Source organism: Colletotrichum costaricense (assembly GCF_030867565.1).
Source record: "Colletotrichum costaricense strain IMI 309622 chromosome Unknown Scaffold_8.1, whole genome shotgun sequence".
Taxonomy (NCBI): Eukaryota; Fungi; Ascomycota; class Sordariomycetes; order Glomerellales; family Glomerellaceae; genus Colletotrichum; species Colletotrichum costaricense.
Window position 1 is genome coordinate 410,778 of NW_026848237.1, and position 25,124 is coordinate 435,901.

At 41.6% G+C, this 25,124-nt stretch overlaps 5 protein-coding genes across 5 annotated transcripts; 4 read left to right on the top strand and 1 right to left on the bottom strand.

Moving 5' to 3' along the window:
• Positions 1 to 1,355: 1,355 nt before the first annotated feature.
• On the bottom strand, positions 1,356 to 1,562 carry CCOS01_08158 (uncharacterized protein; the record flags this gene model as incomplete). The annotated part of the gene is made up of 1 exon (XM_060456319.1): positions 1,356 to 1,562. The coding sequence occupies one exon, from the start codon at positions 1,560 to 1,562 to the stop codon at positions 1,356 to 1,358; it is 207 nt and encodes a 68-aa protein (XP_060312593.1).
• Positions 1,563 to 1,807: 245 nt separating this feature from the next.
• On the top strand, positions 1,808 to 4,231 carry CCOS01_08159 (uncharacterized protein; the record flags this gene model as incomplete). Its single annotated transcript, XM_060456320.1, has 2 exons — positions 1,808 to 2,402; positions 2,463 to 4,231. The coding sequence occupies 2 exons, from the start codon at positions 1,808 to 1,810 to the stop codon at positions 4,229 to 4,231; spliced, it is 2,364 nt and encodes a 787-aa protein (XP_060312594.1).
• A 4,734-nt stretch (positions 4,232 to 8,965) lies between these two features.
• CCOS01_08160 (major facilitator superfamily transporter) lies at positions 8,966 to 10,867 on the top strand (the record flags this gene model as incomplete). The annotated part of the gene is made up of 8 exons (XM_060456321.1): positions 8,966 to 9,160; positions 9,222 to 9,251; positions 9,311 to 9,383; positions 9,444 to 9,486; positions 9,539 to 9,593; positions 9,657 to 10,199; positions 10,267 to 10,524; positions 10,589 to 10,867. 8 exons carry the CDS (start codon positions 8,966 to 8,968, stop codon positions 10,865 to 10,867), a joined length of 1,476 nt encoding a protein of 491 aa, XP_060312595.1.
• An 814-nt stretch (positions 10,868 to 11,681) lies between these two features.
• CCOS01_08161 (C6 zinc finger protein) lies at positions 11,682 to 13,386 on the top strand (the record flags this gene model as incomplete). The annotated part of the gene is made up of 2 exons (XM_060456322.1): positions 11,682 to 11,800; positions 12,012 to 13,386. 2 exons carry the CDS (start codon positions 11,682 to 11,684, stop codon positions 13,384 to 13,386), a joined length of 1,494 nt encoding a protein of 497 aa, XP_060312596.1.
• Positions 13,387 to 15,458: 2,072 nt separating this feature from the next.
• CCOS01_08162 (NCS1 nucleoside transporter) lies at positions 15,459 to 15,944 on the top strand (the record flags this gene model as incomplete). Its single annotated transcript, XM_060456323.1, has 2 exons — positions 15,459 to 15,682; positions 15,743 to 15,944. 2 exons carry the CDS (start codon positions 15,459 to 15,461, stop codon positions 15,942 to 15,944), a joined length of 426 nt encoding a protein of 141 aa, XP_060312597.1.
• Positions 15,945 to 25,124: the final 9,180 nt, after the last annotated feature.

The window sequence follows — 25,124 nt, forward strand, 5'->3', positions numbered from 1 at the left end:
GACACCACGTTTTTGATGCGCACCCAGCCGTCTCCCCGTCTCGCAATTCCGTGCACCCCCCCCCCCCCCCCGCCGCCGGAAGCTGCAGATGCAGTGCAGGGAATCTCAGCCCCGTGTGGGGAGGCTCTGTTGATGGTTTCTTTTCCAGTTCGCCATCTGATGCGGATATCTACACAGAATATGCTGTCTTATTGCGTGGGAAGATGACTCGCTCCCGACGAGGGGTCTCCTTTAGGACGCGTTCTCCATCTCCTCGAAACGAACCCCTGGTCAAAGCCTATCGCGTGGACCGACTGAGGAAGCACAAGGTTGCGCTGCTAGCCGGATAGGTAAACCGAGGTGGTGACACTGACTCGTCCGTCGACCAACGCTGCAACCATGCCTGAGAATTTTGCATATTAAAATAGCGTCTGTTATAGTGCCGAGTGAGCATGATATAATTGACAGCACGTGTTTTCTGGGTATTACTGGCATGTCTGAACCTGGTTGAAGTACCATGTCGTTGCATTCAAAGTCGCAACTTGAGACTACCGGATCGAACTCTCCATGCCCCATGGGATGACGAGACGATCAGACGCGACATTCCGATTCTGGATTCCTTCCTGCCGCGGGCGAATTCGAGACTATCGCACCTTCACAATAGGAGTCGCAAGTTGCAACACGCATCAAAGTCTTCTCATGCACTCAGTCAGGTCAAGGCCACGCAGGCGGTCGTAGGTCTCAAGGTCCAACAAGCTCGCGAATGGGTACATGTGGAGCGCGAAGTGGGTAACAGCCCCAAAAGAAACGTGGATGATCGGTCTAGGACCTTCGTCCAACAGTCGACGGCGGGCAACAGGCCCGGACTCAAGAAAGTACCGACCTGCTCACTCGCAATTCCACCGACCGCACGTGGTTGGTTGCTGCTTCTTGAGAGTAGCATGATGGAGTTTGTCCGACGTCAAGCCTTTGATGGGCTCAGTAAGACTTTGTTTTTACCTCTCGATTACTTACTTTGTCACCTATGGTTATCTTTTCTTGCTCATGAGCGGAATATGCGCCCATTGTGGCTGGCCCTTGTTCGCCCCTCGCGGTGTCCAAGTTGAAGCTACCTACATACCATATCCTTAGCGATATCGACGAGGACTCATCATTGATACATAAATCAAGGCAGAGCATCTCGATGTCCTTTCTGAGGGTAAAATTTACTGACGACTGCTTAGTGTTATGTTTCCGTTTATGAGGTATTTTTTGATAGCAAACGTGATCCCACCTGGATGTAGGGAAATTACAATTTTGATTGCTTCGCGCTGAACGAGCCTTGGACGAAGCGCTTGACCCTTCGCTGGGTGGTTATCGTCAGTTGCACTGTCAATTTAGATCGTCGTGCTGGAATAAGCTTCCTCGAGAACCTCAGTCAGAAAGGATGTGGTACATAAGAACCAGGTCAAATTGACTCTTGACTGCGCGCTTGTGTCATGAATCGCTAGTCGTCTGTGAAAGGTGGCTGTTGCTGATTCGCCTGAGTCCTTCCAGCTGAACTTGAGGCCCATGAAGCGACCGACATTATCAGTGATCGCCATCTCAGCTTTTCTATTTCGCGCTCAGCCACCGCCATTCCAGGGGTGAAGCGCGCGCCTGATGTCTTGGCGCTATGTCCCGCGAAGTTCTGTCCTACGACATGGAAAGAAAGCTTCTCGCACTCGGCTGCCACTATCACAATGCTCTATGTCGGCCGTACATATCAATAGAAGTGTTTCTCACACAATCTTCAGCACATCAGCCCCGTCCTATTCCTTCACTCACCTGGACACAACATTGATTGAAAATGGGATTAACACTGCAAGTCGACACTAATGATGACAATGTCAGCCGCGAGGAGAACGATTGGCTGCAATATCAACAACAAGCCGATTCTGACAGTGACTCGGACGATTCTTTCTTTAATAGGAAATCAGATAACCCATTCATCCGAGCTGGTACTGTCGCCGTTAACTTGGCGAAAAAATGCGACACGTTCTTCGCCAAGATAGGGGTGCGAAAAGCTGAAATACACCGTGACCCCAAGACTGGGAATTGCATGACCTGTGGAGGTATGGACGAGGGGTTTTTCTCTCTTGTCACGGATATCGAAAAGAGGGCCGCAGCTGGGTGTCTGTCTTGCAGCATCATCTGCGCTGGTGTACGAGCATGTCTACCAAGGCACATTGCCATTAGCTCAAGAGTCTCTGTGATGGAGACCTGGAACTCAGGATGTGCTGGACGCCAGTTCATCCGAACGAAAAGAAGATCAGCGACGATGAAAGGGGCCTACGGTGTCATCGTTGCCAGGAGCGACCATTTGGATCTTAGCAAGATCTTTGTCCCCTGGACTCAGTTACGAGAGCAAGTTCTTGCCGAACTTAACTTCTTCGGTACTCAAGGTGAGCCAGTCTTCCAGAGTAGAAAGTCACCCTAGATCCTCTCTCATTCCGACGCAATAGAAGAACCTGCATCGTGGGACTCCATCGGCCTCGCTTACCACATCTCCGGAGACACATCTTCCGATGCAGCTTTTCGATGGTTTCAAGCTCGCCTACAGCACTGCATTTCAGAGCACTCATTCTGTAGGACAACAGATAGTGACAGGCGAATGCCAACCCGCGTTCTGGACATAGGGCCTTTCGACGATCACGTCGAGGGTTCGCATGAGACAACTGATTGCGACATTCGACTTCACGAGACCCAAGGGATTTGCGATAGATATGTCTGCTTAAGCTACTGTTGGGGAGGCACCATAGATATCCGCTTGACCAAAGATCGATATCATTCCTACATGCACCGGATCACTTGGTCATCTTTGCCCGAAGGGTATCGCGACGCTGTAAGACTGACTCGCAAGCTGGGAATCCGCTACATCTGGATTGACTCGCTCTGTATCATCCAGGACGACAAGGACGATTGGAGAGCAGAGGCAGCTCATATGGCATCAGTCTTTCAAGGCGCCCACGTCACGATTTCGGGAACGAAATCCTCGAACCCTCACCAGAGCTACTTCGCCCATAGCGATAGCAAGTACAAAGCAAAGAGGGTAGAGCATCGCGATGACAAGGGGAAGACATGGCACGCAAACGTGCGACACACCGTTCCGCACTTCTTCTCATCCGACGCATCTGGTGAACCAAACTACAGCCCAGGTGACTTCCCTTTGCTGAACCGTGGCTGGGTATTCCAGGAGCGTCTACTGTCTCCCCGAATCCTACACCTTGGAGATGTAGAGATGGCTTGGGAGTGTAACGAGGTCTGCGCCTGCGAGTGTATGGGAGAGACCACGATATACGACACCGAACCAAGATGGGCGCATACCAAGGGTGCTCACGTACGAAACTTGTCATCTGCGACTGAGGCCAAGGAGCTGTACCCAGATTGGCGCAGTACGGTGCAGAATTACAAAAGAACGAGGCTCACTTATCAAGATGACATCCTCCCAGCCATTGCAGGCGTGGTAAAAAATATGCAGAGGTATAGAAAAGACAGGTACCTGGCCGGGGTCTGGGAAGACAGCTTGCTTGACGATCTCGCCTGGCAGGCTACCCAAAGTGTTCTCCCTCGACTGGACGCTTGGACAGCTCCGACGTGGTCATGGGCATCTGTGACATCAAGAATCCACTATTCCAACCTACGTACGACATTGGCATCCAAGTTCATGGAAGAGGCGAATGCGAAAATGCAAAGAACAGTGGTCATCGAAGCTTCAACGGAGTCTGCGGGAGCAGATCCAACAATGGAGATTATCTCGGGCCACATAACTTTATCCGGGCCAATGATCACAGCACGCCTAGAGAATGATGAAGAAGGGGAAATCGACGCTCCTATACCGACCTATTTCGCTCTACACGGCAGCACGTTACTGGAAATAGCCCCTGACTACAATTTCTGGGCGCCTGGTAAAGATTATGTGCCGCTTGGCAGCACCATTTATCTTTTACACTTGTGCAGAGAGCCCGAACTTCGGAACAAGAACGGCATAGGCACTAAGAAAATGCCGACCAAAGCTTTTTCTCTCGTGCTTCGAAAGGTGGATGACGATGGAGACACTTTCACCGTCAGCGGTCACAGCAAGAAAGGAAACACCAAGGGCGATCGTTCTTCAGTACATTCAGACCACGGGACGTATGAAAGAATCGGGATACTGATACTGGCCTGCGATGACGATAGGACAGAGGATTATGTAGTCGAAAATGGTAGAGATAGCGTGGTGAAGTTGATTTGACCGAATACTTTCCTTTTTTGTCAAAAGAACTTAGATTGTCAATATTTGGCCATTAGGTCAAGCTTTCTTATGTTGTAGGAGAAGCTTCTCACTAACTTTTGCTGGAGTATGTGATAATAAACTCGCTCGTCAATCGGTCTTGCATCGAATGGGCTCGGTACCGACGCATTGCAACTATGATACAATGCCCTGAAAGCTAGACCATACCCGTCAGGTACTATAATTGATACTGACAGCAAGATTGCTCAAAGTGATGCTCGCATGGAGACTCGCGCCCGTCATACTGATACCGGCCTCAGATTGACAACGGCGTTATTCTCTTCTGTGGGAACGCTCTCCATCCAAAATTATAGGCAGGCCAGAAGCCGTTTCTTCTATTCGGGAAGGTAAGGTAGATCTCCATTCTTCCTCGCATTCGCTAGAAGCGGAGCCAAAGGCTTTTGGTACAACAACATGTAAGCTCTAGGGCAAGAGATCTCATGATAAGCCTCTTGGACGGAAGAATTCGGAACAAGCCAAATTGGAGGCGTTCACAAGGTTCAAGCCCCTTGCTAGCAGACTCTTGGCCGATGCCAATTGACTTGGCGGGCTTGCAGAACCAAAAGAACATTTGTGCTATCAAGACCTCTCAGCCTAACTCAGGTAGCGCGGAAGCGATTGACAATACATGAGCAGTTGCGTGAAGTTGATTAAGAATTCTGGCTATCAAACATCGAGATTTCGATACCAACAAGAGATCTATCGTGAAAAACCGAACGTAAAGGTGCAGCCAATCAAGTCCAGCAACCTGAGGAGGCTGCAAACTGCCTATCCGGACATACACTTCTGTCGAAATTTGAGACAGGACAAGAAACAACCCAGTCCCTTTCCATATTTTCAGCACACAACTATTTTATAATTAGCTTGTCTCCAAGGCTTCGCTATTCGTTCTGGCATCAGATATCTTGGATGAATGTTTAGCGATGCTACCTTCTTCGCAAGCCGGTCCAGCAGCCCTTGCTGTTTCTGAATAGTACAAATTATCTCGGCTCGAGGGCATGTGAGACTGCAGCGTAACAAATCTGGACTTGCTTAACATTGTGGGATTTGCTAGTCTGTCCATACATCACGTTCAATGCCTAAACCATGCATATTGCGCAAATACTGTGTAGGACCAGCAGCGATGTGCTTGACAAGATCGTATCTCGACGCCCTTGGGTACCTTATCTTTCAAAGGAGCACGCGATTGAGAGTGTGCATACCTGAGACAAAGTAAACGAAAGCAGAATGATCAGAAAGCAGGCAAACGAATCCGTACATTCGACGCTCGAACTGTTCAGTCCAAATATCAGCACAAAATATCGCATCGCACACGCCCGCCCCCCGCTTGAACGATGGTACCCCGAGCGGTTTCCCTTCAGTCCACCGCAGAAGCCAGAATCCGTGTGACTTCCCCTTGGGGACATGAGAGAGGAGCTTCAAGAATTCGAATCAATGGTATTGGCTGACATACACCAGAAATCCATCGCATTATGGTGGCGCGCTGCAGCCGAGTCGTTTGTTGGACCGGTATTCCAGCCGCAGCCACCAACGGCGTTCACTCCGGCGTCACCAATTCTCAACTTCTTCCGACCCTTGTGGATAGAATCACCTTGGCGGCCCCATTTGGCGCCAACTACGGGGGGGAAGAGTGGGAATGGGGTAAAGTTGGAGAAGACGAGGGGGCGGAATCATGACAATTCATTCCCTGATCTCAAGCTTCTGATAGAGCTAAACAACCGGTTGCCCTTACAATTCGCCAGCAAGCCGTACGTTTTGCATACCAAAGATGCACATGTAGTCAAGGGATGAGCGGGGAAGTGGTGGTCTCTTGTTCTAGGGCTAAGGGTACCTCGCTCGGGAGGACGCCAATGATCCGGACCATCCTACATGAAGTCATGTCTATGAGCATGCAGGCTTTGACCGCGTCTCTCCAATCAGTTGTGCCGCGGGTGGGAGATCTGGCGATATAATTAACCTCAACCTTTTCCGTCTGCTTCCCCCTCAACTTGGTAAAACATTTGGGCCCTCCGTTCTTGACTGACTTTGATCTGCTCTCGTGAGGCCTTGTTCTTCTAGTGGGCAACTACCTACATGTAATTACGGACAGCAGTGTGTTGATTGCACCCCTCTTGCCAAGACACCGAGAGCAAGCGTCTGCATGCCCAGCTACGCCTTCTGACGCTGGGCACTCTTGGCTACACATACCGTAGTAGGGTATAGCCTTTTTTCACTTTTCAGCCAAGACAATCTTGTCGAGAGATGATCCATTCGATCGTTCTTGGATTGGGCCTGGGGTGCACCAGCACGACACCGGGGGAAGAATATGCCTCATAGGCCGTCACCGACAAATCAATCCTACGCCGCGCCAGTCAAGCACTAAATCGGGCCTGAGCTGGCAGCCCTGGGGAAATTCGCCTGGATATCCCGAATCGACGACCAGAATGAGTCGAACAAGTATACCAGTCTATCTCGACTCCAACTGTTTAAGTAGCAGAGGGTCCGGTAAGGGTCACTATGGGGCTCGAGATCCGGGGAATCATCGCCGCGTCGCTTGTCAACTGTCAATCTCGTGTTGGGCAATTCCGGGGACGCGCCACCGGTACTGTCCCCTTGAAGCTCCAAATGAGACCTTCTTCCCCACGGCGTTCGTCCTGTCTCTAGCATTTCACTGCGAGGCCCCCACTCCGATGGAGCTGAGACCGCACAAATGCGACGAGGGCCTCCTTCATGCTTGACGCCAGAGCAGGTCTGCAAGGGTGGGCAGGTCAGACTACCTTTCGTGGATGGTCACCTGCGATCCTGCGTTTCTGCATTCGCATTGGACGTTGCTATGCTCGCAACTCGATCCTACATGGATGCCACCGATAGTTGGTCCATTGGGTGTCATCGAAGACAGCGGACATGAACATTAGCATTGCTCGACTGGTACCGCGGATATCGTCACTCCAACGTCTTGCAGACATAAGCTGGACATCCTCCACCTGAACGTCGCTGAACAGAGGCATGCGGCCTCGAATATCCCATGTACTATGTGATACGAGCTTCTTAGCGAGCTTCTACGCCCGCTCTGATTGTGATAGTGGTCGTGTATTCAGCGCATCATAACGCACTAGACGCCCTAGAAGCGCTGCAGGGAAGGCTTCGTTCAAACTGGTTCGCCCCCGTCATCAAGGAAGCAACTAAATCAACCTTCTAGCCTGACTCCAAGTATTCTAGTGCGCGGCGCCAAAACGAAGCTTTCCCCTTCACGCAAGTGCCGAGCCAAATCGTAACCAGCCGACCTGCCTGCCCTCGCCAAGAATGAGGGCTTGAACTACGTCTGGCACGACCTATCATTGTTGGGAAAACAACGCAAACATAGATACAAGAACGTGCGTGAGCACACCACCGTAGATAAACACCCGGAGCCTGTCCGGGGCAAGTCAATGATTAGTGAATTACATTTCGCCTGCTCCGTCGACTAGGCTTGAAACAAGGTTGGCACTTGTTGGCCTTACTTGGCGCTGCGCCGTCTCCCTGGCCCTGAGCGCATTTCACTCTCGGCAGCGCTTGTTGGCGGAGGTTTGGATTCTAGAACGCAGGGAACCATCGTCAGGTTGGCCCACCTTCTTCTACGACCAACCTTAAGCTGCGTCGTTCGACCCAGGAACCTGATCCCCTCCCCCAAAGAACTCACGCCACCATGCCCAACCTGCACTGAAGCAATCCAGCGAAGAGGAACGCGGGGAAAGCTGAGTTAGCGCGACACTGATTGCGCCCACTTTCCCCAGGTCAGAAACTGACCTCCCACTTCCCCGGACGGAGACACATGCACAGCCCACCCCGACTTGACCGGGTGCGGGCGTCCTTAAGTGAATGTGGCGGCCGAGGTGAGGCACTGGTATGGGAGTCTTGCCTATCACCCTTTCTAACTCGCATCACTATACGAGCAACGTAATGTCGTCAACTCGGGACGAGTCATCAAGTCGCAGAGCCAAGAATTAGGCCCACCACGTTCATTCTCAAAAGCCATGCCTCCGGTGATTTTCATCCCTCGCTCGGCAGTCTATGTCACTACTTTGCAAACAAAATAACACGAGGCAACTGAGGAGAGGCACGCTACTACTTGCCAAGACACATGGGCAGTCAAGGGTAGAAGGAAGGCAATGTCACATTCCCCAAGCTTGGTATTTCTTGGTAACTTTCTTCTGTAGCACAAAGTGATTCGTCGTGACTCCTGTCAACGCTTATAATAGCAGCTAGCTAGGAGCGTACACCACCAGCTCAAGTTGTGCGCGCTTCCAGGATCGCTGGCCACCCGCCTGGGCAAGTCTTCTCCTTCTTGGGAATGACTAGGGGGTGGTCGTTGGTGTTCGGAACATGTCGGGCGTGACTTGGCAGAAACAAAATCGGTGAGATTTCGTGATGAACATGTGTGGGTGTAAGCAACCCAAGACTCGCCGAGCCCATGCCCCTAGTCGATCGCGGGCACGACATGGGAGCACAACGTGGACGGAGGCTGGAGGTCATCCCACCAGGGTAAGGTCTGGGCATCCCCGCCTTGTACGAATACATAAGAGCTCCAGACCCCGTGGGGAAATGGAAAATGAATCTCGCTAGACAGAGTGCAATCAGCTTAGCATTGCTAACATCAGTCTCAATATCTTCCTCCTCACTTCTTTTGTTGCTCGTCTGGACTTCCGAGAAGAAATTGCCAAAGCAAGAGCCGGAATCATGACCTCCAAAACCAATACCGCGGCTAATAATGAAGCCGACAGAGTCAAGGATATGGAGCCCCAAATCTTTGAGGACGAGAACCCAGAGAAGCCCATTCCAAGGAACACGGGCAAGATCGACTACTCTGGGGCTCAGGAGAAGACTGATCCCAAGGAAATCGCTCTTGTGAAGAAGTTAGACAGATGGATCATGGTATTTGAAACTCCAGATACCTTCTCTAAGTGACTATGGACTAACTAATGCTTTTCTTTAGCCGATGCTATGGTCCATGTACTGGCTGAATGTGAGTCCACATTTTGGAGCCTCTACGTCGTCAACACACACTAACGACTCTTGCAACAGTACCTTGACCGCAATGCCATTGCTTTGGCTCGTCTCAACGATCTCGAGAAAGACCTCAATTTAACTGGTTCTCGTACGTCTGACAATATTCGTTGGTGGTGTTAAGAATATCGCTAATGCCTCTATCTGACAGAGTACCAGACCTGTGTTTCGATTCTCTTCGTCGGTTACATTCTGTAAGATGCTCGTCGATGTTCACTTGTTTCATAACTAACACCATCCTACTAGAGGACAGATCCCTTCAAATATGTTCCTTACTCGAACCCGGCCTAGCCGCTATATGGTACTTCTTCACAGCCCCCGACTCTGAACGCAGGGAGATACTAAATCTGTTGCCTGTCTCCAGGGAATCATGATGATGCTCTGGGCTGTTGTTAGCGCTCTCACTGCAGTTTCCAAGGACTTCACCGGACTTCTCCTCACCCGGTTCTTTCTCGGAGTTACCGAAGCTCCATACTATCCCGGTGCTGTCTACTTGCTGAGTATCTTCTACACCCGAAAAGAGGTTGCCACTCGCATTGCTATCCTCTACACCGGAAATATTCTCGCCACTGCCTTCGCCGGCCTGATTGCTGCCGGGATTTTCCACGGCATGGATGACCTCGCGGGCATTGCAGGCTGGAAGTGGCTGTTCATCCTCCAAGGTGCTGTTACGTTCGTCATTGCAGTCATCGGCTTCTTTCTACTTCCCGACTTCCCACAGACCACCAAGTGGTTGACACAGGAAGAACGTGACCTCGCCTACAACCGTATGGAACTCGACACCGTTGCCAATAAGGGCGAGACCAGCACCTGGAACGGTCTGCGTCAAGCTGCCAAAGACCCCATGGTCTGGATCTTCTGTGCGATGGCCCACATGCATCTGGCTGCCAATGGTTTCAAGAACTTTGTAAGACTTTTATGACTCCTGATCGACATGTGAGAGAGGAGACGACTAACAACAAGTTCTTGAACAGTTTCCAAGCGTTGTCAAGACACTCGGCTTCAACACAACCATCACCCTCGTGCTCACCTGTCCCCCCTACCTCATTGCTGGTGCGGTTACCATTGCTGTGTCTTGGTCATCAGGCAAGTTCAATGAGCGCACATGGCATATCACCGCGTCCAAAGCCGTCGCCGTTGTCGGTTTTATTTCAGCCGCTGCCACAATGAACTTGGCTGGTCGATACGTCTCCATGGTGATCTTCACCATCGGTACATACGGAGTCAACTCGGTGCGATTATTCTCTCTCCAAAATCGTTGCAAAACTTTGCCATTGTAGCTGACTCCGGAAACAGTTGATCCTAGGTTGGTGCGGCAGTGTCTGTGGTCAAACAAAAGAGAAAAAGGCAGTGGCCATCTCCATGGTGACCATGATCATGAACGTCAGCTTCATTTGGACCCCATATCTTTGGCCCAGCAGCGACGAGCCTCGTTATGTCATCGCCATGTCAAGCAGCGCCGCGTTCAGCATTGCTACTGCTTTGCTGGCTTGGCTTGGAAAGATCATCTTGAAGAAGCGCAATGAGAAGCTCAGGGCTTCCCCTGACGAGACCGCCGTCTTTTATGTCTACTGAATGGAAACTTTGATACGAATTTCTTGCGGGGGACTGCTTTTTGCACACTCATACACACTCATTTAGAAGTATCACTACGGCTACGTCTGTGTTTGGAGCTGATCATATAAACATGCTGTAGTACCGTACTCGAGTAATGATATTCGTGTTTTTCCTCTGACCTTGCATTAATCGAATTTCAGCTTGATCTTGTCATCGCCCCTTCCCCCTGGTATCGAATTCGTGCTATTGGAGTTCACTTGATGAGGATTGGTGTGGTCGTTGATTGTGCTTTCATGGGTACCGGCTCTAGTATGGGCAAGATGGCCCACAGCTTTCTACCTGCTATCTCAATAAAGCTGCTAGAGCTCGATATTCTTTCTGTGGAAAATGCGTTTAGCTGCAAATCCTCACTCCTCGTTGGGAGATGATACTAAGGTGATGTTGTAAGCTGACGCGACATGGCTCCAGTCAATTCGCTTCCGCGTCTCTAATAGGGCAGCTGAGTCAAGGGTCAGATTTTGGTGCCGTTGAAGGAACATCTGAAGGCCGAATTATGCTGCATACGCTGGGATCGACGGATGTGGGTGGACAAGCGAGGCGGTTGGGGTCGCGATCAGTTGCTTAGCCTATTTTGACAGGAGGTATCTCTATTGTAGCGGCAACCTTTAAATGTCAGCCCTACCGCTCCTCTTTCACGTCGCTTTAAATTCTCCATTGAATGTCCCAGAGCCGGGGAGTGCGAAGCCCTCGGTAACGCCAGCATCGACTCCACGGTTTTACCAGAAAAGCATAAGCTCGACCTTCCATGGCAGATAGAGCTCTTCAAAAGCCAATGGCCCCGGTGGCCCCGGTTTCGGCGCCCCAGATCCTCAGCTTTGCCCTCAGGGACCGGCCGAAGGTAAACCGCCGGAGACAAGCTCCGAAGTCTCGGGCAGGCTGTATCACATGCAAGTGAGTTACGAGCAACATGAAGACACAACAACTGCATCTGAGATATGCGTTCCGATCAATTCTCACCGATGCTTGTGATGCAGCGAGCTAACACAATCATTAGAAAACGACGCATCCGTTGCGATGAGGGGAAGCCATCCTGTCTAAATTGCGGCAAATCAAAGCGAACTTGCGAAGGATACGCACCAAAGTCCACGGGAAATGAACGTAGATTGCAGGAATACCGCCCACTGCTCATTCGACCCAACTACGAGATGTACATGTTCACTGCACAACTCGAGAAAGATCAATTCGAGTATTGGATGACATTCAGCAAGCAGTTTACTCTGTTTCCGTCGGATCTCATCACACAGCTCATACCACAAATTGCCCGTGAAGAGCCGGCCATCAGACACGCAGCGTTTGCCATTGGCGCAGTCACTTTGGGCAGCGATAGTCGCCTACAACGCACCAGTGGCGCGGGTCCATTCATTAAGGATGCTTTGCAACATTATGGAAGAGCCATTCACATCATTCGATCCAGCGCATCATCAAAGAGAAGTATCCCTCGTGCTCTCCTCTCCTGTATTCTCTTCGTCGCCTTCGAAGCCATACAGGGCAACCATCTAGCTGCGCTCACCCACATAAATCATGGATGCAGTATGCTAGATCAAGTGATGAAACAGGGCGTGAGTGGAGAATGCCCTCCAAAGCTGATTGATGAGGTTATCTCAGGATTCCAGCGCTTCACCTTATCATCATGGACCATGAATGGGTATCACCCCACTGAGACTGAGACCTGGGTGCCTTGGTGCTGCCGCGGAAGAAGAAGTCGCTATGCAGTCGACGAGCTGCCAAAGAGCTTTGCAACGCTTTCAGAGGCTCATCGGTGGTGGGAGGTCATCCAACACTTCATTATATATCAAACAAAGATGCATTCAGCATTGCATTTCGAAGACCTCGGGACTCCTTCAAACCTGACAAAGATCCCGAAACATCAGGTGAAGAGATACATGGGCATCCTCGACCAGTGGCACGTCCGATTCGAGGCGTTATCAATCACAAGGTCTCCGACAGAGGCAGTGCACAATGATCGAGCAAGCCTACAAAAGTTGAGCCTTCAGCTTTTATACAAGTCACTCGTCATTTCTGTGAAGAGCTCTCAATACACAAACACAGAAGTCCTAGTCGAGTCGACAGAGGAATTTAGTGAGATACTCGCTATGAGTAGGATCGTTCTCGAGGGACAATCAAATATGGACCCATCCAGGGAGGTTTTTACTATGGAAACCAGCCCGAGCTGGGCCATTCTTTCTGCGAGCATCTATTGTGTCGATGCAGACGTTAGAAAAGAGGCTCACCGTCTGCTCAGGGACTTTCCCCGCCGGGATGGCATTTGGGATACCAAATTGTTCGCCGCCATTTCAAAGACCAGCCAAGACCTCCGCGCAGAAAACGACTGGAGAGTCGACGATCATGCTGGTGCAGTTCTGGTCAATAAAGAGGTTGTTCAATACGAGGATGAGGTGTTTAGGAGAAAGTATGAACTAGCAGACGGCCAGTGGCGGATTGTGGAAGAGCAAAGGATACTGGTCGGTTTGGAGTGATTAAATGGTTGTGGGCTATTGCTAGACACTCAACTCTAAATACGAATAACTTGAAGGCAGTCGATATTCCTCAAAGGAGTCGTGACTGAAATACCTAAGAGCTCTGCGTTGCTAACCAGAAGAGAATATACTTACTGAGCATTTTGATAGAACATGTCAAAGACAAATATGGAAATTAGGAATGAGCAATTTGAGAGAGGCTCCGGGGCTGCGATGTCTTCCTCCACTGAAGCAGGTCCATGTTTTGTACTGTACCTTAGCTTATGAAAAGGCCAAGCTTTCAAGTTGGCAACTCCAGAAGCTGTGGTCACGCACACCCTAGAAGTCGTGACGACGACTCTATTTCCTCTCACCGAATTTGATTCTCGCGCAAGCGTCGAATTCCCAGAGGAGCAAAGTTCGCGCGCACTCCCTGCTTCTGATATCTGACGATCACATCGCTCGATCACTTCAGTTCATCGGGATACCTAGACGATATCCCATATAGTCCAGTGGTTAGGATACTCCGCTTTCAGTCTCGTGAAAGCGTTCCGGAGAGACCCGAGTTCGAACCTCGGTGTGGGAACATGCCTTTGATGATGAGGAGCATTTTTGCACTTTTGAAGCCGTGGTCTACCAGCCAACTACAAACAAACCGTCGATGCACTTCACTCAACCCCTACGATCATCTCGACACATCATATAGCACAAAGTAGATGTTTCGACGCCTCTTGAGCGGAGACGTTGATGAGATGCCTCAGGGGCATCCATAGGCTGAACCCACGACGACTGGATGACTCACAGGAGACTCTCAGCACTAAAACGTGGGAATCAACCTGACCATTATGATTTCTTAAATATATGGTAGATGTGTCACTTAATCAATACATAATAAAACTCGATCGACTCTTAGGTAAAGACAGAGGGCGGCTGTGAAGCCTGATGCGTAGGTCAGAGAGCTTGAGAATCACGACTATCGGACAGTTGAATATTAGTATTGATGAGCCTTAAGGTCTTGTTCTGCGAGGTCAGATTATTGCTTATAGGGATTGACGACACTGAACTATCAAAGCGTGCCATTCCTCTTTATCAAATAAAACGACACAACGTTGTCAGAATGCTTTGAGTCGCGCTCAAACTCCCTGTGTGTCCGAAGCCAAAGTTATTGCGCAATATATTGACATTGTAATATAGGTAGTAGAACGGCATCGGTATCTAAAAATCAACAAGTCGGCAGGATGCTAGAGACTAGCCTATCTCTACTCAATATCTGGGATCCAGCCTTCTTATCTGGCTTATTCAAAGATGGTTAAATCTTTGGAGATTTGAAGCTGGAGACTGACCCGTTTCAAGGAAAACGATCTTGCGGAATTCGTCTTCCGCGCGGTAAGGTGTGGGGGTTATCTTCTCATCCCCAGCCCGTACACGACCCAGTGTTCACGCAACCGGTGTCATGTCTTTACTTGACAGGATACCTGACTTCAATCTGCTACCAAATGATTGCAATGATAAGATAATAGCATTGTTTTATCTTGGGAATGGAGCATCCTGGGGGAAGGGTTAATAGATTGGCGCACTAATCCGTGTTATCATCCGAAGATGATTTACGTGTCCCTCGCTGTGTAGGATAGAACTCGATATGCCGCGCCCAATGATGCACAGAGTATAGAGAGACTTTCAACTGTACTAGACATTATGAAGAAGCGTTCGCGCCTTGCCTCTGAGACTGAGTCGCGGGAAGATCCAGCAATATGCTCCTAGCAGATGTGCCATCCAGCCAACTGAGATTCTCACCTGCCTCACACGCGTAGAAACGATGACCACAAGACACGAAAAGACACATTCAGTCGACCTTTAGAATAGGCTCGAAGAGGACGTCGACAATGCCTATCTGGACCAGGCTCTCAGAGCCTCCCATCGAAGAACTGGCTTACCAGGTTACGGAACGCCTTGTTGCGCTCTGCTGAGACTCGAGGCGTGGCACCTGTTCCGATCGAAGAGAGAAGCGACAAGGATACTTTTAAACTATTCACGTTGTGGCTCACTGCAAACTGCACTACCCTCCCGTATGCTTCGAAATTTCTTCCTGAATTATGGCACCTCCGCGCGTAAGACTTGCTATAGTTCGCCAAGCTGATGAATACCATAAGTATGACCACTGGCATATCCGGAACCCTAAGCTTGGACTAGATCCTACAGTTGCTTCAGTAGTCATCGTGCTAAGCACCCTCTTATTCATCCTTCCCGTTGCCTGGATGAGAATGATGGGGCCGAAGACTGGCATGAGTCAAATGGCTCAGACTAGATACTACTTCTGGTATTACTCAATCTCACGCTTGATGAAGGTTTCTTTCATTGTAGCTAACTCGGAAACCAGCTACTACCTTTCCATCGGCATTGCGCTGCTACAAATCGCCACCTTGATCGGTTACACCATCATGACATCTATTGTCAGTGGGTCGACTCTCACGGCTGGTTCTGAAGGCGACCTCAGCTTGATTTTGGGTATCACAATCAGTGTTGTTGGCGCACTGCCCATATCCTTCTTGGGCCACAAGTATCTGCATTACATTGATTGATACTTGTGGGCTCCATCTTTTGTTGCTCTCGTCATTGTGGCCGGCGTCAGTGGCAAGGCGCTTGCTGGTACAGGTGCCGAGACTGTTGCGAGTTCACCAAGGACTGTCTTGACGTTTGCCGCTGCGTGTGCAAGTCTGTGTACTAGTTAGGCTCCGTTGGTATCGGACTTCGCCGTCTACATCGACCCATCCACGCCAAGGTAGGCCGTGACTTGCGCATCACCGAGACTGGACTAGGCTTACGCCATCTACAACAGAATCAAGATCTTCTTATGCGTGTACGTAGGGTACAGTGTCCCTTCAATTCTGCTACTCATTCTAGGTGCCGCTGCAGGTGCCGCTGTGCCAGCAAACGAGACTTGGGCTCAGGCCTATGGTCTCTACTCCGTTGGTGGTATCATCAATGCCATGAACACTCCTCTAGGAGGATTTGGAAAGTTCGTCTCGGTTCTGTTGGCGTTCTAGTGCTTGGTCTCACAGCCTGCACACTATATTCGCTCTCTATTAGCTTTCAGTCTCTTCATCCGATTCTCAGTCGCCTTCCCCGGTATCTATACTCGCTTGTTATTGTGGCAATCATTGTGCTCATCTCAATTGTTGCCAGCTCCAACTTTTGCAACTCTCTATCGAACTTCCTGAGCTTCGTTGGCTACTGGACGGCTTCGTACACTAGTATCGCGCTTACTGAGCACTTCCGATTTCGTCGGGGCCGGTATTCTGCGTACAACATCTCTGACTGGGATAATCCAAAGGCACTCCCGCTTGGATTCGCGGCCTTGGCATCGCTCTGTTGTTCTTTCGGACTGATCGTCCCTTCTATGGATACTGCGAGGTACCCATTGCAGTACGGACCGGCGATATCGGTATGCAATTGGGAATTGCTCTTGGTTCACTGATGTATATAGTGCTGAGAGGTGCCGAATCACAATGGAAAGGTCGAGGTAGATCATCTTAGCAGAAGCTTTGTTCACTTGCCATCTCCCTCACCATAGTCTCCGAACTTTTGAAGCAGTTTGATTTCCTAATTAAAAAAAAGATATAGCTTCACTGTCCCTAGCTTAAAACTAGAGACCGCTATTTAGAGGTAGTGAGTTATTAGGCCTCGCTAGTTAGACCCCGTCGGTTAAGGGATAGCTCAAGGGGTATAAGGAGGGGGACTAAGTAATAAAGGAGTAGCTTAAGTATATATAGAGCGCTAGTAATATATCTTAAGAAAAAAGTAAATTTTAATAATTTATTTTTTAAATTTTAATAATAATTAGTTTTTATAAGCTTTTTTCTTATATTATATATTTATTAATAATTTAAAATCTCTATTTATAAAAAAAACTAAGTTAGGAACTTAAAATATTAATAAAAACGAGACGTAATAAGAGAGTATAATTAATATTATAATAATAAAAAAAAAACGACTCGTTCTTATTAAACCTTTTAAAATTACCTCTTTTTTAATAAATAATATAAGAACGGAGCATAATAAAACGAACTATATAATAATAATATAAAAGGATTATATTACTAAGAATATTAATAAATTTTAAATAAAATAATAAACCTCTTACCCTCGCTTATTAATACTTAAACTAAATAATAAGTAATAAACTAATAAAATTATAAAAATAAAAATAATAATTAAAAAAATTTTTTTTTATAATAATATACGAGGAGTAATTTATAATAAATTTAAGATACGACCAGCAATAGGATACCGATAACTTAGTAACTAATATACGGATCGTATTATAAAAAAACTTTTTAAAAAGCAGAGCTTATATAAAGGACTCTATAAGCTTTAGTTTTATAATATACTTATACCTATATTATAACTTTGCTAGTTAAGTACTTATAGCCTAATTTTTTATAATTTTAAAGCTTTTACTTTTATAAAGTAACTAGTATAAATAATAATAAATTATAAAAACGAACGGAATATTAACGAAGTAATACTTAGTTATTAATAAAAAACCGTTAGTACTAACGAGCTATAACTATTTAAAATTAATTACTTAACCCTATTCCGTCCGGGGGAACGAGCTTATTATAAAATAAGTCCTACTTAAACGCTAGTATTTATAAAAAAGCTAGATAAAAAAGATAATTGGGATAAATTACCCTTACGGGCTAATTACCCCGTTAATATCTCGAGGACCCTATTTATTATAAACGGGGCGTTTATTAATAACTAATCGCTAAATATACGAAGTCTAAGTACGTATAAAAGCGTAAATAGTATTAAAATAGCTAGTTTAGTAGACCCTATAAGCTTAATAATAACCTATTTTTATAAAATAATAAAAATAATAGTTAAAAACTAAAACTAAAAACGGCGTTAATATAAAGAGCTTATTTAATAACTTACCGAGTAACTAATAATATATTTAAGTTAATAAAAATATAAAAAGCCTCTTTTTTATAATTATAAACCGATCGGAAAAGAGTTTACGAATACCTAAGTAATAAACTAGATTATTATTATAAAAATAAGTAATAATTTTTGTATAAAAAGTATTATAAAATAGTATATTAAATAGGCCCTATTTAAAATATCCCTATTGTTATAAATATAATAGTATAATTATAAAAAGAACCTCTAAGATCCCCTCTCTTAGGGTAACTTCTTAATATTCGTTCACTAATAATACGTAGACCCCGAGATATAAAAACAGGAATACTATAAAGAGCTAAAAATAAAAAAGCTAAAAAAGGGTTAAACCCCTACCTAGTTCCTTACTAAATAATTAGTAATTTATTATAACTTAAATATAAAAAATATAAAAAACTCAAAAATAGAAATATACTAGTTTTTTTTTAAATTACTATCTTAACTATAAGACGACCTAATTTATTATAAGGTCTTAATTAAGAAAGTACGTAATATAGCCTATAAAACTAATAAATTATAATCGTTAAATTAATAAAAAAGCGGCAACTAGTTATAAAAAAATAATAAAAAGAGGCTATATTTATTATTAAAATAACCACGTTAAATATCCCCTTTTTATAAAAAAAAGAGTAAAAAGAGCTCTAAGGGGCTAAGCTCTAAAAACTCACTAAGAATAATATTATAAAAGCTATATAATAAAAGTACTTATACTAAGCTATTATAAAAGTATTATAATAATAATATTAAATACTTTACGTATAATAAATTAGGCTATATATTTAGTAAGTATTAAAAAAATAAGTCGGGAGGTCGGGGTAATAATAAACTAATATACCCCCAATCGAAGCTAACGTTAATAACTATTTAATAAGTTATTACTAAGCCGAGAGTTATAAAAGTCGACTTTTTAAAAAACGAATAAGTATAAGCGATATACCTAATATACTTATACTAAGTATTAAGAAGGTACTAATAAGAATAATTATAAAAAGTAGGGTAATAGTTCTGCGAGGGGTTATTAAAAAGCTAGTAAAAATTAATATAAATATATACTCCGAAATAGATATTATTAATACTAGGCTCGTAACCTACTTAGGGTTAACCCTAGCTACTACTATAGCCCCTTTATTAAAAAACTTTTAAAATAAAGCTATAAGCTAAGAAAAAGCTTACTAATTAACGCTTTTCTTTATTAATTACTATAAGTAACCGAAAAAAATTCGGTAACTATTCGCTATAATTAATAAAAATAAAACAATAGTAAACCTTTTACTATTATAATTATTAATAGGCTAAGAGGGCATCTATATTAATACTATAACAAATATATAGTTATATAAACCTATTTCTATTACCGAACTAGAGATAATAGTTTATAATATTATTAAAAATTATAAGAGGGCTTACGTATTATATATCGCTACTATAAAAAGTATCGCAAGGATAATAAAAACTAAATTATAAAAAGGTCTATTACTAAAACTTCGATTAGAAATAAAAACGTTTAACGAGCAATTAGCAAAGGGACCATAATTATATAGCGAGATAAAATACTTAATTAACCTAGTTCTAAATACTAAACCGCTATATAGCCCTATTTATCCACTAAATAAAAAATAACTTAATAAGCTTCGCGTATATATTACTAAGAACCTAACGAACGGTTATATTATACCTTTAGTTAATAAAGCTAGGGTACTAATCCTATTTATATTAAAAAAGGATAATACGCTACGCTTTTATATAAACTACTACGGGCTAAATAAAATAATTATAAAAAATTAATACTTACTACTGCTTATCAATAAACTCCTAAATAAGCTTTATAAAGTAAAATAGATCTTAAAAATAAATATTAGGGATACTTATTACTATATCCGGATTAAAAAAAAAAACTAATAAAAAATAGCGTTTTAAAACCGATATAGCTATTTTAAATATACTATTATACTTTTTAAGCTAACGAACGCACCTATAATATTCTAAGTATATATTTACCGAACGCTCGCTAACTTACTAAATACTTATTATATAGTATATATAAATAATTTAATAATTTACTTAATAATAAAGGAGTAGTATATAGAGGATATTAAAAAGGTCCTTTAATAGCTACGGTTATACGGGCTTTTTATTAAACTATCAAAGTACTCGTTTTATTAAAAAAGGGTCGAATTCCTAAGTTATATTATTATACTAAAAAGAATCGAGATTAACCTATTACGAATACGAACAATCGCTAACTAAAAAGCGCCAGAGTTTATTAAGGATATCTAAGTATTCTTAAGGTTCTATAACTTCTATTAAAAGTTCATTACTAAATACTCGGGTATCGTTATACCAATAATAGTATTACTAAAAATAAAAAAGGGGTAAGTAAAGGATTTCTAATAAACTAAAAAAGTAAATAAGGTATTTAATTAATTAAAAGTCGCTTTTACCTTAGTAACCGTACTTACGTACTAAAACCTATAACATATTATATAAATAAAAACTAACGCTTCGGTTAAAACTATTATAATAATTTTATTATAATAAGTTAATAAAGAATAGTAACCCGTTACCTATTAATTATAAAAGCTCTTAAATATAGAGTAGTAATAGGCCACGGGTTAATAAAAACTACTTACTATAATAAAAAGACTAAAATACTAGGCTTACTACCTCTAGGGCCTTTTATAAAAGTTTATAATCCTAACGGACTACTAAGCCCTTAAAAAAATAATCGGTATACTAGCACAGGACCTTTAAAAAAAGCTCGTAAAATAAGTATATAAACTATTAATATTTAACTTTAACTTAAAATACTAACTAAGGAAAATAAACCTAGTAAATAGTCTATTTAAAAAGCTAGATTATATAGAGGGGGAAGTACTTTATAAAAACGTCCTCTTTACGCTAACCTAAAAACTACGTCTTATTAACGAACTACTACTCGACGTTTAGTAAAAAATAATTAGCTTAAAAAAAAAAATAATATTACTAAGGTATATATTTAAATAATCGAGGCCTCCTTTTATAATCCTAGCTAAATATTAATTAACTCTAAGAATAAAAAATCCTCTCTCTTATATTAATAACATACTATAAAGCATACTAATAAAATAATAATAGTTACTACTATAATAACTCGAAATAAAAAAGTAAAAGAGTTATTAATAAACGCTTATTAATAGTCTAATAAAAATAAAAAGGAGTTAAATAGAGCTAGGGTTATTATACTAAAATAGTATATTCTACGTCCCGTTATAAAAAAGCTTATAAAGAGTAAAATAGTATTTATTTCCTATCTCTTATTAAAAACTAAGGAGCTCGTTAAAGGATTATAAACTAAAAACGAGTTCTATATATTATAATTAATAAGAGTTCGCGCTATAGTTAGTAAACTAAGAGTATATTTGCTTAATAAATAGGGCATACTATTTTTTAAAAAAAGACTTATTATCTTTTAAATAAAGTTTTTTTAAATAAAAATCCTTCGCTAATACTATAACGACTATAAAGTAAGTTATATAAGAGCTACGAAAACTCTCGAGCTAATTTAAAAAAAGTTTTACTAAAAAAATATTTAACAGGATATTTAAGAATACGTTAAGAACTACGAGCACTACTTAGGAATTATAACCCTAAGATATAAGCTATATAGGTAGCTATAGTTACTACTATTACCCTTATATTTATTTTAAAAAATATCTATAAACTTTATTATAAAGTTATTATTGAGCGCTTATAATAACGGCGCTAAGTATAATTATATTTTAATTATTATTTATTATATAATAAAGTTCGTAAAGTTCTTACTTATTATTAAAACGCTTAATATAATATAAATAATAAATATCTTATATAAGGAGGTTAAATATAAGTTTAGTACGCTAAAAGGTATTATTATAAATAGAAATAAGCTCTTTATAAGCGTATTTTAAAAAGAGTTTATTAAAAAACGAGCGATGCATTACTAACTATTTATTATATATTATTTATAAATAAACGGCTAAACGGAGCGGACTTATTAAATATTAAAAAAGTACTTAAAGATTTATACCGAGGGCTCGCTAAATAAGTAAGTAACGTAGTTAAAAGAGGCCGAGTTTACGTATAATAATAGCTTATATTCTATTATAAAAATATTCCCATATATAGTATTATATAGCTACTACCCTAAGTACGTTAAATATATACTTAATTATAAAGCTATAGTTTAGGGGGTTTATAAAAAAGTTTAGAAAATTAGTAAGATTAGGGCCTAGGCTACGCAAGCCTAAGTATAAGCTTTTAAGAGCTAAGTAGCTTATTATAATAAAAAATATACCTTAAAAAAGTTTAATTATAAAGAGGTCGTTAGCCTATTAATAAAGAATATATATTTTAAAAATAATAAACTAGCGTTAAAATATATTAAAATAGTAATAACTAAAAGGGTAAGTAAATAGGCTTATTAAGTACATTTACTAAAATAGTATTAGAAAATATATAATATTTTCCTAGTTTCCTAGCTCGAACTATAAAAAAATCGCTAAACGGTTAGTAACTAAATAGTAAATCTCCTAAAGCTAGAGGACAAGTAAGATATTTAAAAAGTTAAAAAAATCGTTACAAAATAAAATAAAAAAGGAAACTTATATTATTTTATTAAATAGGCCGGGTAGCTTACGGAGTATAATACGTAAGAGCCTATTAAGTATTTTAAAAGTATAGTAAAAATAATTAAAAAATTCGAACGCTATAAAAAAAGGATATATATAAAATAGGATAATAAACGTTAAGTTCGTAGTAAAAGGTTACTAAAAATAAGTTAATTAATAATACTTTATAGAACCCTTTTTATCTAGCTTAATATAACTTTTAAAAAAAAGATATAGTATTATAACCCTTAGTAGTACGTTACTAAGGGATTACTAAGATCTAGTTATATAAGGGGAGTAACCTATATAATACTAATAATAATAATAGTAGCTCTAGCGTATATCTTTAAAACATAATAATTAATAATAATACTACGCTTAATAAATAAAAAACGGGGAGGCTTCGTATATATACTAAGCTAACTACTTAGAATAAGACCGTTAACTTTATTAATATTATAATAAATAAAAAAAAGGTAGTCGAAGTTATATAGGTTATTATATATAATAATAATAGTAGTTCGTAAAGCGTTCGCTACTTAATTATTATTAAAAGCTATAATAAAAGGTATAACAAGAGCTATAATAAAAAGTATAACGGGAGCTATAATAAGAAGTATAACGGGAGCTATAATAAAAAGCATAACGGGAGTTATAATAAGAAGTATAATAAGAGCTATAATAAGAAATATAATAAGAAATAAAATAGGGGGTATAGTACTATTATCGTTATTAATAAGTTAGTAATAGTAAATATTATCTAAAGCACTACTCTTATTTTCTAAGTCGAGCTAAGGGGCTTTAGTAACGTTAATATTTATAAAAAACTTACTAACGTCGAACTACTAACTACGACCCGTAGCTTCGATTTTAGTTATAATAATAATTATATCGAGCTATTATAAAGCCTTTACTTAGAGCAGGAAAAGCGTAATACTAACTATATTAAAGTTTAAAATAACATAACTAAGGGCTAAAGAACCTTTATTTATATTAAAAAGAGTAGCGCGGGTAGAGGTTAATAAATTATTAATATTAAAATAACGGTACTTATTATAATACTAAAAAAGAGAATCCTCTAAATCGTTAAAAAACTTTTTAAAATTATTATCTTTACGCTAAGACCTATTAAACTTAAACCTAAAGTTATCCCGCTCGTATTTATTATTAAGAACATAGTTAGTAATAAGAGTATATTTTTTAATAAAAGTCCGAGTCTCGGGACTATAGGAAATAAGAATAGCGCTATATATAATAACGTCTTTTTATAATACTAAGCTAGAGTATCGAGGCTATTTCGTAAAGCGGTCGCGCAGCTATTATCACAAAGTTAATAAAAAAAAATATTTACTAAACGATTACTAATAACTTACTATAATTAAGATTAATAAGTTTAAATACTCGTAGTTAGTAATAAGCTCCTAAAAAGTAGCCTATTTAAAGTAAATCTTCTTCTTTATACTACTTACTAACGGGTTAGTAATATAAGTAGTAACTTTCTCTTACGTACTAATAGCATAGCTAAAGGTATAGAGAACGTAGCCGCACTTATGGGAGTTAAAGCTACCCTATGCTTTAGTATTATAAAACTCTATAAGGGTGTTTTAAATAAACTAAGTAGCGCTATATAGCTCCTCGAGAACCTAAAAAATATCGTTAACTAAATACTTTAATAACGGATTAGTAAAGACTTAACAACTTATAATAAAATACTTCTTTTTATTAACCTAATAAATAATATACTTAGTAACGTAAGTACCGGTAATATAAATAAGCTCGTTAATATTATAATATATACTAACTAAGTAGCGTATATAGGGAGTACTATTATAAAAACCGCAAAAGCCTTTTTTAAAATTATACTCTATATTAAGTATATCCTAGATATACGAAATAGTAAATATTTTAGTAAATACTTAGTAATAATATAGTAAGAGAATTATAATTAAAGAATAATACGGAATTAAAATATTATAAAAAGAAAAGGTATAGTTATATAAAAAAGAATTCGTAAAATAGTTGCTGAATAAAAGGGGGAAAGAAAAAAGTAAATACGTAACTAGTAATAAAAAAAAATCTTTTACTTTACTTAATAGCCTAGTAATAATAATAACCGCGAAGTTAAGTAGGCCCTTATATATTATAATAGTTAAAATACTTTATTATAAATAC